At 37.8% G+C, this 16,378-nt stretch overlaps 1 protein-coding gene across 9 annotated transcripts in view; it reads left to right on the plus strand.

Moving 5' to 3' along the window:
* MITF (melanocyte inducing transcription factor) overlaps positions 1 to 13,412 on the plus strand; it is a 184,769-nt gene extending 171,357 nt beyond the window's left edge. For 5 of the 9 annotated variants that reach the window (XM_060766373.2, XM_060766374.2, XM_060766377.2 and 2 more), the window contains 4 exons: positions 1,164 to 1,238; positions 2,512 to 2,587; positions 4,630 to 4,777; positions 9,109 to 13,412. In XM_060766373.2, the coding sequence (XP_060622356.1) occupies positions 1,164 to 1,238; positions 2,512 to 2,587; positions 4,630 to 4,777; positions 9,109 to 9,513 (704 nt within the window). In that variant the 3' untranslated portion in view covers positions 9,514 to 13,412. Of the gene's footprint in view, positions 1 to 1,163; positions 1,239 to 2,511; positions 2,588 to 4,629; positions 4,778 to 4,937; positions 5,007 to 9,108 lie in introns of all 9 variants that reach the window. The other 4 variants (XM_060766375.2, XM_060766376.2, XM_060766381.2 and 1 more) reach the window with 2 other exon arrangements.
* The last annotated feature ends 2,966 nt before the right edge of the window (positions 13,413 to 16,378 follow it).

Consider the following 16,378-nt stretch of genomic DNA (forward strand, 5'->3'; position numbering starts at 1 on the left):
ATAACTGCTGAAACGTGAAATGTCAGGTTCAAGTTCTCTGAAAAAGTTCATTGTCCTAGTCACATTGAACATGGCATAATGCTGGAATTGCGTCTCTGAATGGATGGGGCAAGTCATGAGTGCAGGGTAGAGCTCCACTAAAGTATAATATTTGTCTTTTAATTTTTTAACAGAAAAAGGGCAGGCAAAGATAATACACCATTGTGTCTTGTGGCTCATCAGTCAGAAAGATGCTGCATTTGTTCATTATTCTGCCTTCATAATAAAGGGCCCTGTATTACCCAAAAGAATGACTTTTATAAAAAGATGGATTTATACTTGACCTCTTTAAGTTGGTCAAATACCACACACATATAGCACACATTTAGTTTAGTTGAGATGGTTAGAAGAAAGGGATGTTGTTATTATATCTCTCCAGAATGCCACTGCAGATAAAGGAACCTTCTCAGATATAAGATTTGGTATTGTTATAAATGAATTTCAAGATCACTTGAACAGACATTTATTGGCAGAATGGACCTTCTCTGTCTCTACCCAGTTTCTGCCATCCTGTCTGCTGTCTCAGATCTCTACTGTTCTTCTAACACTCTAAATCCATCAGACCCACAAACAGATATTGGGGACAGATGGGAAACTATGGAAAGGGATCGGGTTACACCTGATAGAAATTGACTAACAATGGGAGGACATGACCAGTATAGGTGTTGCTCTAGTAGGCTGCCTTCTTGGAGAATTTACCTATGCATTATAATCTACAAAAGGATAAAACATTATAACATGGCCAGGCTTCAGTGGAAACTTTGGTGGATGGTCAACATGTCAGTTGGATGTGTCTTGTTCTAATTATGGTTCTCCAGTTCTGGCCAGCAAAGAACAACTTCACCTAAAAGTTACTTCTCTATCTTTTAACTATCTAAGCTGTAGGTAGATAAGAGAGATAAGGAAGGAGTACAAGAAAGGTATTGTGTGACATAATGCCATGGCTTCACACAAGAAGATTAAAATTGTGCCATGATGTTAAAGATTAATATTTTGCCTAATAGTATACAAATTATAATCAAAATTGTATATCAGAGGGCATGTTCAAAAGATCAGCAAATGTTTACTTTGTTTATGTTGCTTTATCCATATTTCTCTAATTCTTACTTCGTTAACATGCATAGCATGTGTATTTCCCACAGAGTCAGAGGCAAGAGCATTGGCCAAAGAGAGACAAAAGAAAGACAATCACAATCTAAGTAAGTTTCTCGCTTCTGATATATTTCATGTGTGTGTCACAAAATTGTGAGTTGTCAGCAGCTGGAGGTTTCACGTTTACCACACACTTTTCCTGAATTTTCTTTTATCACGCATTCCTTAATGGGATAGAGTGGGGCAACATCACAAGTAATAATTTCACTATTGTATAATCAGCCTCAACTACTAATTATTGCATTACTGTATAATTAGCTTCCACTAATGGAGTGTGTCTGTGATTGCGATTGCAATGCTTGGATCCAAGGTCTCTCTTGTACATATAGAAAGGCTTCCTTCATAATGTAGTCAGATATCTCCGGTCACAAAACTTACTGTACTTCACTCAGCAGAATCCTCCAAAACTTTTTGTTGCATTCACAGAGAGTTGCAGGGACTGTCATTAGAGGGAGAGTGGAAAAATCACTAGTTCAGCTATACATGCCTCTGTCTGTATCCAATTCATTGTAATTTGGGGGGTGAGAAAGTAAAAATGGTTGGTCAAGTATAGTCTACCAGGTTGCCAATATCTCCCTGATACTAGGGAGTTTCCCATACATGCTTAGGTCTTAAATATTTCAGTTGATCTTAAAGATTTATCTGAAGTCTAAACTCATTAGAGTAGGAATAGGAGTAGAGTAGGGAATTTTGCTGATGATTATGAGGATGACAGATATATTTCTCAACCATTAGACTATGTTTTAAATTCATGGTACACAAAGTAATCAGTCTTACCAGAAGGTAAGTTTGTAGTTTGGCAAAAATAGGGTATCTATCCAAAGCAAAACAAGATCAGTCTTGTCCATAACTGGTCATGGGTAGTAAATCACTTGTGAATAACAAGTATAAATTGATTCATGTAAAAGTTCTAAAAGTTCTCTTTTAGTAATACAAAACAATCCGATTAATCGGCAGAACTCCGCACTAATGACCTAGGGGGAGTTGGATGATATGCTTGATGAGATAGATGTGGCTTGATATGTTTGGTAGAGCTTTCTGTGTTCTAAGGAAGTGTGACAATTTAAAGAGAAAAAAATGAGCACTCTCCCACTCCCCTGGACTTCTTGTTCTGTGTTCTGCAGTGCTGCTGCGTTTTGTGTTTGGAAGCAGAACAGTGGTTCTTGCCCACTTTTGATCCCCAGCTTTGTATTAATCCTCCAAAATGATCCTCAGTTATGCAAAGCAGTCATAGCAACATTCACATTTTCCAAAGCATTTGTGATGTCGATTCTTTCCAGTTTGCCATTGATTACTAATTTTTCTTGATTTCCTAACCAGTTGAACGACGAAGACGATTCAATATTAATGATCGCATAAAAGAACTTGGCACTTTGATACCCAAGTCAAACGACCCGTAAGTACTATCGTACCACAGAACATGTCCATTATAGGTGGGTGGTTTTTCTTTTAGCTGGAGTGTCTTTAGACAATCTTCACTGATTTGGGCCATATCCTTTGGATACAACCCTCAGCTGCCATCACTATTAGCCCTGTGGTCTTCTGGAGGACACCTAATTTGCATAGGGCATCTTAAAGTTTGGAGTACTCTACATGAGTTACTACATTAGTTACTATCATAGTTAGAGATTTTCCACTGGGAAAAATATTTGGTTTCAATATGGTCTGTAATTGAGTTAATCTGTGCTTTTCATGGCTGCCAGCAAAAGCAACTGTAGGACCAATGAATTATCTGGAAGAAAGGATTGCAAAATTTCCAGTTAGCATAGGATGAAATTCATCACAGAAGGCAAAGAAATGTTGCCAAAAAGGACAACCTCGTGCTGAGTTTCCTCCAATCGCTCTATGACCATAGTGTCAATTAGGCCATGTGGGGACAAAACTGTATTTTACTGACCCCACTCCATTCATTCACTGGTATAACATGGTTTTTATTGAATGATGGGCTTGTATCCTGTCATTGACTTGTATACAATGACTACATCAAGAAAAACACAAAATATTATTTCAAGAGCTGTTTTGTAAAATTATTGCAGTGTCATTATTCTCTAGGTCAGGAGTGTCAAGCTCATTTTCATCAAGGACCATGAGACTTATGGTTGCCTTTAAAGGGCCATTGAATCCCTGGATGGGTAATCCATGGATACAGAGGGCCAGCTATAATTTTTACATAGTGGTGGTTTACCCATTGGGTCCCAAGATGTTATTGAATGAAAACTCCCATCACTTTTGATGATCTGCCATATGAACTGGGGATAATGGGAATGGTAGCCCAAGAGTATTTGTGGCTCTGAGGTTGGGGAAAGGTTAAAAGAGATTTTAATGTCAGACATCCTATCCACAAGTCTTGAATCTACTATCCTAACTAAACTAAACAAACTTCATCCTTCCAGGTATTACTGTATCACAACTCCCATCAGCTCTAGTTATTATGTCTAATGATGAGGAATATAGAAAGTCTTGTCTAGTATCCAGATGTCCACATAAAAGGACATGGTGGGCCAGATTTGGCCTGCAGGCCTTGAGTTTGATGCATGTGCTCTAGGCTAAACCATAGGGAATTTGTAATGTGCTTTTCAATTTACATTAAAGCAATGGTTCTGAACTTTTGGCCCCCCTGCTCTATTGCACCATTTCCCCAAATTCTTGGCAATTGGTTATGTTGGCTGGCACTTCTGGGAATTGAAATCCCTAATATCTGGATGGTCGGAAGTTTCGCCTTAAAGAAAGCCCAGTACCACCCAATTAAAGCCTCGTGAAACGCCAAAGAAAGTTGATAATACAATCATATGAGAGACCAGTCAGACATACATTTGTTGTGTGTGTGCCCAGTTTTGGGAGGGCATGAAGAAACTTCTAAATGAATTCTCTGAATACCACGTTTTAAAAGGAAAAGATTTAAAAAGGCCAGGTAGTTCCAGGATGTCTGCTGAAGAGCTGCTGTTTTATAAGGCAGCTTCCTACATTCCTATGACAAAATCTCAACCATAGTCCCCACATCCTAGCTTTTGTTCTTTTCTTTCAGTGCAAATTTGTTTAAATGAATGAAGATTTTCAAGACACGGCTCTGTGTTTTTAGGATATGGGTTTTTTTTGTTTGTTTGTTTTTGCAGCAATGTCCCATTTTTTTATTTAAATATTTAGACAAAAAAAATCTCGGAACATGTTTTTCGCAACAGAATAGAATAACTCTATCTAATAGAAGAATTCTATTAGATTCCTAAATTTGCCATAGACAAATTTAGGGATCTAAATCTCAATTGTAACCTATTCAGCAATGAGCTAGACCTGCATTGACAGTGTGGTAAATGTATTGACTTATTTAATTGTATTTTGGAAAGTAGACTGAATTGCCAGTTGGACATCAGGTAGGATAAGTTATTTTTTTTCTTCTTCACTGCTTCTCTTCAGATTTAATAACTTGCATTAATTTTGCAGGGATATGCGTTGGAATAAGGGAACTATTTTAAAGGCCTCTGTAGACTATATCCGCAAGTTGCAAAGAGAACAACAACGTACAAAAGAACTAGAGAACAGACAGAAGAAACTGGAACATGCCAACAGACACCTCTTGCTCAGAATACAGGTTTGTTGATGAATTGTAAATATAGTGTGAGTTTTTCCAGATTTGTCTATTCAGACATTGTAAATCTGAGTAAAATAAACACATAGGGGTGGAGGAATGTACATGTATTAGTCCTGCTCACCTTCTTGTGTGTTTCCAACTCTCTCCTCACAAAAATCAGAGTTTGAAATTGCTGGAGAGAACATCCTCAGCTAAGGAAGGTTCTCCTCTTCAAAAGGTCACTCTCTAGGTAAGGAGAATAATGGAAGGGGTGACAAAGCACAGTCCTTTCCCTTCTATGTTTAGCGTGATCTGATTGTATAGCTACTGAAACCAACTTATCTCAGAACAGCAATCATATGAACAGAATAAGTGTAACTGATTGCATTGATTAATAAAGCTCCTCTGTTACATAGAGCCTATTCACTCTTGATGTGGCATGCCCAGAAAAAAAAATATTGGGTTGTTGTTTTTTTACATGGTTAAACCTACTCTGGATTCTTACTGCCTCCCAAAAAAGCAAGCAAATACACATGTTCATAGAGTAACTTACAGTTCAAGAGTTTCCATGTGTGGTCTAAACCAGAAGCTATCAGGCATGTGTGTAGGTCCAAAGTGAGCATATGTCCAAAGATAAGATTGGCACATAATTAAACTCTTTCTTATCCATGTGTCAGTTATCTGTGAGGTCTTTTGACTGAAAAATGAGGTAAGTGGTAATGGGTATTGAGATAAAATTCCATTGGATTCCAAAGTATGATTGCAGTTTGTTCAACGTGATGCCTGAAATGGAATAGTGTTAATGCCTGAAATGGAATATGTTATCATCAAGCTGGAAAAGCCTAATTCAATAATTTCCTACCAAACGGGAAAAATTAATATAATTACTCAAGTCCAAATTAGACCTCCTTAATTCTTATGAAACAGGAGTAAACAAACAAACAAAATAAAATCTCTGACAACAAAACCCCCATACCTTATATTATGTGACTTCTGATTATTTTGTTAGAATTTCATTTATTATGGGATCCCCAAAATGACTCCCATCGAAAGGAGTGTTTCAATGTACAAGACAAAGTGTTTTCCACATTACAAATACTCAGAGCCATATAATAAAATCACATCGAGATGGTAAAAACTTGTTTAGAAAAGTTTTTTATCTTACAATTTTGCAAGAAATTATCATTATCACCATTTCTCCTCACACCCAATACAAGCCATTCTCCATATCCTTGGATTTTTCATTCAAGAATTGAAAATATTCATTTTTTCTAAAAAAAAGTGTGAACATAAAAATAGTGCCATACAAGGGACACTGTTTTACTGTGCTGACATATACAATATGTCTTAAGCAGCCATGGTATCTGGTTTATATAGAAGGCAGGTCTTTGAACCAAACTGCAGCGGATGCTAATTACCCACTGTCCTCTCTGCTGAGGAAAATGTCTCCTAATGAAGTGCAAGTCTCCACACAATCCTACAGTTTCAGAGAAAGACAGTTTGCTTCAGAGCCACTTTTGTACCAACTCAGTAAACAAGAGTTGAGTGGATACTATCTTGTTCATCGTGATGCCAGGCATTGTTCCAGACATGTAATAGGAAAGTGAGAAATGAGATGCTCATATTTAACAAAAGGGAAAAGAGAACTTATAGAGAACATAAAGGATAGTTTGATTGCACTATGAGACACCTGATAGTAGAATTGCCAGGTGTCACATGTTGTAAAGTATAGTCTTTCTTTGAGGGTTGGAAAGCTTATGCCTTATGCAGACTGTATAAGATGCCACCAATCCCATATTTTAGAGCTCAGGAATGCCTTGAAGACCAAATGATCTGCAACTTTAACCAGTTACTCTGAATTTTAATCATAGCTGCCAAATATTGGGTTGTTGTTGTTTTTACACGGTTAAACGTACTCTGGATTCTTACTGCCTCCTCAAAAAGCAAACAAATGCAGGTGTTCATAGAGTAACTTATAGCTCAAGATTGAGATAAAGAAGTTAATTTTACATGGTTAGGTTCACAGAAATCTTAGTAAAAATACATTCTTGTGAAAGACTGCTTCATACTGCCAATCCCAGCTGCAATGAATTTTGATTGTCCTTTTGGAGTCCTATTCCTGAGACAGTTGAGAACTACTCTTGATCTTACTCAAAAGGCTGAGAAGAGTCAAGCTTGTTTAACTAAAGGGGGCCTCACTGGAAGTAGTAGTTTGTGGAGGCTTTTCACCATTTATATGATAAAGAGACTGGCACAGTCTGATAGCAAAAACTTTGAATGCCTCAAGCTTACATTGAAAACTATGGAGCAGCCTTAAACATTCTGAGTCCCCATGAATTACGAAGAGGTGACATTTATTTGATTTTACAGGTACAGTTTCTCCGTGTGAGATAATATCCTTATTTCCTTCAAACAGACTTTTGGTAACAGGTAGAAATAATATTAAAGAAATAATTGTAAATTGATTTTGACAAGAAGAATTCAAAATGGACAAGAAAATTCATAGTTTAAGATTTATTTTGAGCATAAAAATATATATGTGGACTTTTTCATGGAAAATATCATTCTCTTCCCCAAAAAAACATTTCTGCACAGAAATATGCTATTTTCTGTGCAGGAAAATTATTTTTACAGGGAAAATGTAAGTGTATTTTCTTTTTGCAAAGAATTAAGTACAAAAATGAAAACAATATATGAAAAATACAGTTCAATTCCCATATTCGTGGGGATACTTTCCCACGCATTGCATGAGTATGTGAAATTGTGGATAATAACTAACCTTATTACTTTCAATGGAATGAATGATGGGGATACCGGGAAGAAGACATAGCTTGTACAGGAGGCCCTGTGTAAATAAGTGAAATTGTGGACAAGTGAAGCCATGTATATTAGGTCTGCAGATACAGGAGTCGTGCTGTATGCAATTTCAGTCACTTTTCACACCAAGAAAAAATAGTAAAGTTATTCTTGCCTAGGAGAATAAAATTTCTAAAGATTTACATCCCTAGTTTCCACTATCAACTGGAAAAAAAAATATGCTAAGCAAATAGCACTTTTCATCCTGCAACAAAATGACTTCAGCAGTAAACACTTTCAGTGAAGAACATCATATGATGAGAAATCTTTACAAATGCTTTTACTCACCTTCCAGGGTGAACAGCTTTTGAGAGCATGTTTTTATGGAAATCATAATGAAGAAGAAAAGGATCAACCCATTCTCTTCCCTATTTGCTGCGGTTTACATCATAGTTATTACTATTTAGCAATAAACCGTACTCTATATACACATGACATTGTACATGCCTAGATATGTTAGTAAAAAAAAACTCCTCGCCTCCTGGATATCCTCTTCCCTTCAAAATTCAGAGGACTGCATTGGCCAAGGGGAGAGGCATGGGCATGTGAGCGTTCACCTACCTGCATACCTGCCAGCAAGAGCTAGCTGTTGAGGGAAGCCCCATAGCTGCAAAAAAAATCCTTAAATAATAGTCGCATCCTTATTGAAAATGTTACTATTATACGATGAAATATGGTATTTATCAAGAAAGGAATTTTCTCTTTTTCTGAGTAGAGTAGTGAAAGGAAAAATCTTAATCTGTCTTTGGAGGACCTAAAAGAACTATTGACTTTCCTCTACTCTCTTTGCCTGGATGGGAAGATGGTGGTGATAACCATGGATGGCTGGCCTCCTGAGACAGCATTGGAGTTGTCCCCTCTTTGCAGAATGACCCTCGGTTTATCTATGGAACTGCTTCTCAAACTGTGGGCCCTCCAAACTGTGTGCCCTCAAATGGCATCTCCTTAGCTCAGTTGTGGGACCAACTGCAGCACTAAAAGGTTTCTGAATGCCACTCATTTACACAAATCTGTTAGTAACAAAATGCAGTGTTTGTAGTGGACTCTTCTGAAAATGCTTCAGCTATGCCCCAGAAAATCAGTTTGTCTGTTTAGCAAGCCTTGGGAAGATTGGTTTATTATAAGTATATATGTGATATTTATACCTATTTTATGTACCAATCTACCCTGGGTCATGTAAAAAAAAAAAAACTGATGGAATAGTTAATGAGTTAAAGCAGTTTAAGAAGCCCTGATCTATGGGTCATATCAAAATCCACCTTTTTTGTTCACAAGCCTGCCCTTGAGTTATGCATGGAGTTGACATACATGAGTATATATGATACTTTGAATATTTTAGTATTTGGTTTGACTCTGTGCTTTGTGTTTTGTCAATAATTATGAGTTATCAGATTCTTTTTGTTTTCTATAAATCACATCCAGAAAACCCTATGATAGGATTGTAAGAAGTCAATGTTGATACATGACAAATTGAAGTACCTCTGTCCTCATTACAGGAACTTGAGATGCAGGCTCGAGCACATGGACTTTCCATCATCCCATCTACAGGCCTTTGCTCACCAGAAATGGTCAACCGGCTTATCAAGCAAGAGCCTGTCCTTGACAACTGCAGCCAAGAGATCTTGCAGCATCACCCTGATCTATCTTGCACAACCACACTCGACCTTACAGATGGCACTATCACTTTCAATGACAGCCTGGCAAACGTGACTGAGTCAACCGCTGGCACTTACGCTGTTCCAACAAAAATGGGATCCAAACTAGAAGACATCTTGATGGACGATACCCTCTCTCCCGTCGGGGTTACTGACCCGCTCCTTTCATCAGTCTCTCCTGGAGCTTCAAAAACAAGTAGCCGAAGGAGCAGCGTGAGCATGGAAGACACCGACCATGCTTGCTAGTGGATATAATTAGAAAGCCCTTCCATGAACTTCTTCTTTTCTTGATCAGTAGATTAAGTATTTGGCTTTGTTTTTGTTTTTTCTTAATAACAACTATCTTTTAATATAAATCTTCAGATAGCCCAGTGTATGTGATTTTTTTTAGGAAAAAAATGTTTGAAGAGACTTGTATATTCTGTTTGAAAACTACCAATGCTTCCACAATATTGTACTGCATCTGTGAACCAGATTCAACAGGAACTCCAAACGAGTTCATGTCTACTTGAAAGCAATAGAGATCAACCGATCCACAAGTCCATGATCCACTAAAAGTGACACTTCATTATAACTACAGTGAAAACCCATTGACTTGGAAAGAAAACATAGACGAATGTAAAGAAACCAAAAACAAATTAGCTATTTTGTGTTGATTTAATAGTGCCTCTTTTAAACTTATAGTACATGTTAATCCACGTTACTCTTTCCCACAGCGTAAGATATAATATATATATATATACATATATATAAACAGGCCATCTGTACAGAAACTGATTCTGATTAAAGTACAAGCTAAAAATGAAGGAAGGAGAGGTACACAGAGAGAAATTCCATGATATTAAAATTTGTATTATTATTTTTTGCTCTGTAATAAGCATCCTTCTAAATCATGTTTGAACCTTTTTTTTCTTTTTTCTTTTTTTTTTTAATAAGAACTCACTTCTAGTTATGGTATGGAATCTATACTGGTATTTTACCCATATAAGACTGATGAATATTTCAAGCTCTTAACCAATATTTCTTTTGTTTTGTTTTCCATCAATTGGACATAACCAATTGGTGTCTTCTTTTTTAAAAAAATGCATTGTAAAGTTATCTGATTTGCATGGATTTTTTCAGTTATTTTTCATTCAGAGTACATTTGTGTTTTATTTGTAAGAAAATGCCTCTAGTTATTGTGACAATTTTTTCTGACATTTTCAGCCCTACTGAAAGGGTTGGTTTGCATTCTTGGTACGCACTTCAAAGCAAGATAATTTTTTGTGCAGATTCCTGTCTTTTCAAGAGTGGTTTTGTGACTATTTTGTATATTACAGTCTCATGTAGAAGAAATGTTTTGACACATCTTTAAATCATAGTACAGATTTAGTCTAGTTAACAAACTGAAACTCTGCATAAAATAAAAATGGGAGGGATAAACCCCCATTGCAATTTAACATATTTATTTTTAATGATGCAGGACAAATAGTAATGTGTTTGAAAACATTTTTGCTATTTCCTTTAGTGTACTGTTACATTTTTCAGCAATGGAAACTGATTATATTTGCAGGTGACTGTTACTGATGCTGTCAAATTTAACCATGCAACAGTGTTATCACGTAAGAGCATGTTCTCTGTGCATTATCTACTCCAGCATAGTCCTATGCAATAACAGTAGTGACAAGTGTAATATTATTATTATTATCATGCCTAAATATGTTATACAGTGGTGGCGTGCGTCTCACCAGTTGGACAAGTGACTAACTTCTACCATAAGGAACACGCCCAGTTGACTTGCAGATGGCAGGGAAGCATATATCTCATTCGGAATGAAGTGCCTTAAATTTATTGAAGTTTCTGTGAACTAGCACTGACTGATGTGTGACTTAAGAGAAGTTTGGGAATGGAGAGGGGAGAGAACTGTTGTTGGGGTGGAGTATTGCTCTCATGTCCTGAAGGAGCAGCTTCCTTTTCTCCACCTCAGTCCTATGTGGTAACTCTGGAAATATATCTTGAAGTACTTGATTCCATAACCAGGATCCAATGTTGAACTCTGGCTGGATTTCACTCCTTCCACCAAAATCGGCAATCCTCTCTTCCATTTGCAGCCATCCCACCATGTAACCTATAAACCTACTCCATGAAGCTGAGAAATCATCTGGTTTTTTTAACTGTGGACAGCTGCAGAAGGAGGCAGAAGGGGGGAAAGCCCTGTTCTGTTGATGATGGATACCAAAGGACACTGTTGGTTTTAGACCCTTATCTGTGCAAGCTTTCCTTACATGGTCAGGAAACCTGAGCTAAGGGCAACTGATAAGTTCCCAGATAGTTAGTCTGAAACAGTGATCAGAGTGTGGTTAGTAGATGAAAGCAAAGAGCTACTGCATAATTTGATTTTACAAAACATCCTTGGAAACCATTAAATACCAAATTGTGCTCCCTTATATTGCACTGCCGATGGTGGAAGCAGGTCCTGGACCTAGTCTCCTTTTGCAGCTCTCTCTATGGATTTGTTGGAGGAAACAAAAATAGCCAGAGGCAGGAACTCTGGCTTTAAATAATAGGAAGATTTTTTTTTCTTAACTGCAAAGATATCTTCCAACCCACTAAGTACCCAAGAAGTAATGTTTTTCTTTGTTCACGATTGACTGAGCACTGATAATTGTTATGGATGAATGTTGCTATTATAGGAGTCCATATTTGAACTGTGTTTTTGCCACAATGCCAGGTTGACTTATCTTCACAGCAGACCTTCAACTTTCTGTAGGAATAACTGTTTGCCCACCAGGATCCATGTTCTAAGGCTTAGTGATCAGACAGTGGTGGGTATACACTATTTGCAAGAAACATGATGGATTTTTAACAGGGGGAAGGATATTGGATTCATCTCCCCAACTCCACCATCACAATATGGGAGAATTGGGTTCAAACACTAACCCATGCATCCATAATTCTTCTTCCACTAAACCTTGGTCCTTAATAATACAAGTGGCCTCTTTCTTCAGAAGTAAAGTAAAATAAAAGATTAGGTAAGATTGGATTGGATGGATCCACCATTTCACGAATACACAATTGTCGATCTGTGGAGCCGTTTTAATAAAAACGGGGCCCGTTGGGAGCAACAAACCAGGGTTCCATTCTGCAGTGTTTCAAATCAAGAAATACAGGCTAATATATTGTTCGATTCCTAGTAGGAATTATCCATACCTTGTAACACAATTCAAGGCATACTCTGCCACAAAACATTTGGAAACACCACCAAATTGAGATCTGTCTTGGAATATTATGTAGGAGCCATATTTTCTGTTCTTAAATTACTAGACTTCACAGGCTTTATCATCATATCCTGCAGTCACCTTTTCTCTTTGGTTTTGTATTTTCCACCAAACTCTGTTTGGGTTTTCTCCTCCTGGAACCTCTATGTTTTAAAATTTTCAATTCACCTTCTTGCAAATCTATTGGAGGAAAGCAGTTATTAAGTATTGCAATGGAAATTTTCAGATATGGTTTTATTTATTTATTACTACATGGAACCATGGCCACAAAACTGGCAGGATTTAATGCTAGGTGTATCTGCAGGGGAAAGGCAACCAACTTACCTGATGTGTGGTCAGGCATTATGCAAAGCATCACATGTTCACACTGCAGTGACTAAGTGGCCCCCCAAAATAGCCCAAATGCCAAAAATAGAAGCAAGTCATGGAACACCCAGGTACACTGTGTACCTAGCAATTTTCACTTTTGCCAAAAACATGTCAGATATCTTAGTGCCATGAACATCTTCCTTACAACGTTTAGATAGATAGGTAGATAAAGCAATATTAACTCCAATGCCTATAAAGCCTTTAGGAAGCATACGAGGAAAAATAAATAAAGCACAAAATAATGCACTTATCGTATTTTTGGACATAAAATGCACTGGTGAAAAAATGGAAATTGATGGTATAAAAGGCCTTTGTATCTTGAAAAAGTGACATGAACTACTGCCTCTTGTTCTGGATGCTTAGTACCATGCTGTTATTGATCTTTTCACCTGCTGTTGGCCACAGCAATAAGTTGTGTATGATCCATCGCACTGTAAATTATGGGTCAATATTAATGTAAGCCTATTAAATAATTTGGTCTGTTCCTAATAGATGGATTAAAGTGTTTGGTTTTTCATACACTGGCTGTATAAAATTTATGAACAGTGCAAATGAATGCTGTGTCCCAAACCAAAGCATTATATTTCAGCATTGATTTGTGAGCATGAACAACAGATCAAGCTTTGGGTCAAAGAAGAAAGAATTGGCTTGGCTCTAGCTTATAGATACTAATGATGAGGATGATGGTAATTCCTCCTTCCCCTTCTCCTTCGCTCCCCCACCCCCTCCTTCTCTTTCTCCTCCTCCTCTTTACCTTCTTTGCCACTTTCTGCCCCACTTGCTCCCCCTTCTCTTTTTCTTCCTCTTCTTCTGTGAATTTAAAAGAAATCTAAGAAACATTAAATTAGATGTTTGTGTGCAGCACCTAACCCCTTCCCCTGACTTTTTTCACTTGCAATCTTAGATTCTGTTTGCGCTCTAAATTCACACACAGAGAGAAAAAAGACATCGTGGTATATAAAGATTTCCCTGCTTTCAGTCAATGCAGCTGTTTAACATTTCCTTCTTACGTTGCCACTGCAAATCTCCAGCAAATGTATGGTGTGAATACTTCTCCTGGGATCAAATCTTTCCAATTCAGTGAGGCTGGCTTCTGAGAAAACATTTGCAGGATTGAACTTCAAGTTAAGGGAAAAGGAGTTACTCTTTACCTCAGGTGGAGAAAGCTTCAAGTTCTTTTAATATGGCTCAATCAACTGTTTTTGGCTGAGATTCCGTTGATGGCTTATGCTTGTGTAACCTGTAGTCGTGCGAGTGCATGTCCTTTTTTGGACAGTGCAGAAGGAGATATTCAATAACTCCATTCCTTTCTCTACTCGAAGAATGCAACTTATAAGAGCTTGGAGTGTGTTTTCCTGGCCATATACTGGTCAGAAAAAGGAAGTGGCATCCAGGTGCCAACCCCGGCAAGTTCTGGAACCAGTAGAAAACAGCTGACATTGCTCCGGAAACTGCTTATCACGTCATGTTCCACCTTGTGTTCTGTATTAAAGGAAAAATGGCACATAGATGAAATACACACCAAAATCCCAGTTGATCCAACACTCAGGTTATGCATACATTGATAACAAAAGATACCAGGAATACTTTAAAAATATGGCTTGCGTTTGCATGGTAGTGAATACCAAGGCTGTCTGATTGAAATCTCTCTGTCACATAAGTTCATTTCTGCCATCTACTGGCTTTGGACTGATAAGGCAAGTGCACATTGTACAATGCAAGAAATATTACATTTTTAATCATATGTACAGTATTAGTGAAGCAGAAATGGATGGTACCAGAAACAGGACCTGTGGGCGATATTTTTCAGTACAGCTATACCTCAGTTAATGAGTTTCTTTTTACAAATTCTTTATATTTCAAATCAAATCATTTATTTCAGCCATAGACCAGCACAGGAAATAAAAATCACATTTTCATACAAACTTGGTAGATTTGAAATGTAAATATAAATACTAAGCACAATAGGAGGTGAGAGAGCGGAAGGGGAAACAGGGCAAAAACATACAATGCACAGGTCTATCAGCAAATTATAGAATCAAGGAAGATGATTACTGGATACACAGTTAACTTTTGGGACCAGTCATCCCCTGACGGATTTTGTAGGCTGCTGCACAAAACTTTGCAACAGCTGAGCCCCTACTTTTTTGTTTTTCTGTTAAAGAAGTAAAGCTGACATCTACTTTGTTAACTGAGGTATATCTGTTCTGAAAGCAATCGCCCACAGCATGTAAGTCCTTTTTTTGGACAGTCTATTTCTCAATCTTGTGTTGGCATATGCCTTCAAGTCCTTTCTAACTTGTTCAACCCTTCTCAAGCTGAGAGAGTGTGATTTGGCCAAGGTCATCCAATAGATCTCCATGCCTGAGAGCCATAGTCCAACACTCAAACCACTATACTACTTTATGTCAATAATTTTGATATAGTTATCTTTAAGTGAATACTGTATGTTTGAGGCACTGCGTAGATGTCACTTGTAAGCTGCCTTGAGTCCCCTTCGGGGTAGAGAAAGCCAGGATATAAATAAGGTAAATAAATAAACAAACAAACTACGCTGGCTCCCCAGATCCCTGTGGCTTGACACAACTTTTTTTATAAACAGCCTTCTGCTCCAAATTTGTACATTCCCAGAGAAAAAAACTTGATTTTGTGACAACATAAGACCATTATTTATTTGCTATAGAGTCTAGGACTAGGCAACTTGTGAGACTGTTCAGGTTAAATCTGCTATAGTTCTGCTCAACTCCCATTTGACTGAGAGACTCCAGTCATATTGAGAATAACTGATTACCTTGCTATTTGTCACCAGTAGATTTAGAAGATATGTTTTAAATTAAGATTCATTCTTAAACTTCAGGTAAATTGAGGGACAACTGTAATCTAGAGATTATGACATCCTGCAGAACTCTGCTTCCCATCTAGTTTGGAAACAGGTCACACCAGGAAGACAAAGCAGTAGCATCTAAGGTTACCAGCTTCTTATCACTAGTATCTGCGAACCCTTCTCCTTCCTACTTTCCACTAGCTGTGTTAGAAGGGGAGAGCAGTGCTTGAAAGATGGTGTTTGGAAGGTGAGGTACCTTTATCTGACTGGATGGAGCTTTATATATAGTATGTCATCCTACTCAACAATCTGTTCAGGATTAAAGTTAAAGGAACCCTGCCCTATTTCCAGTCTGGTTACCTTAACAGCCGTCAGGCATGTAGCTGGGGGGGGGGTTGAGGAGCTTCAGACCCCCCCCCCCCAAATTCTCATGGTGGTCCGTGAGAAGGCCTTACTGGTACATTATTAAACTGTTATGTTTATTCATATCATGATCTGATCCCATGTTCAATATATCCCATATGCTTGGGGATATTGGGGTAACGATACAAAAGGTTTGCTAGGGTAGACCCTCTTTCACTCAGACTCACCCCCCCCCCCCCCCCCGGAATCAAACTCAGCTCCTCCCGAATCGAAATCCTGGCTACGGGCCTGATAGCTG

Source organism: Anolis sagrei, chromosome 2 (assembly GCF_037176765.1).
Source record: "Anolis sagrei isolate rAnoSag1 chromosome 2, rAnoSag1.mat, whole genome shotgun sequence".
NCBI lineage: Eukaryota > Metazoa > Chordata > Lepidosauria > Squamata > Dactyloidae > Anolis > Anolis sagrei.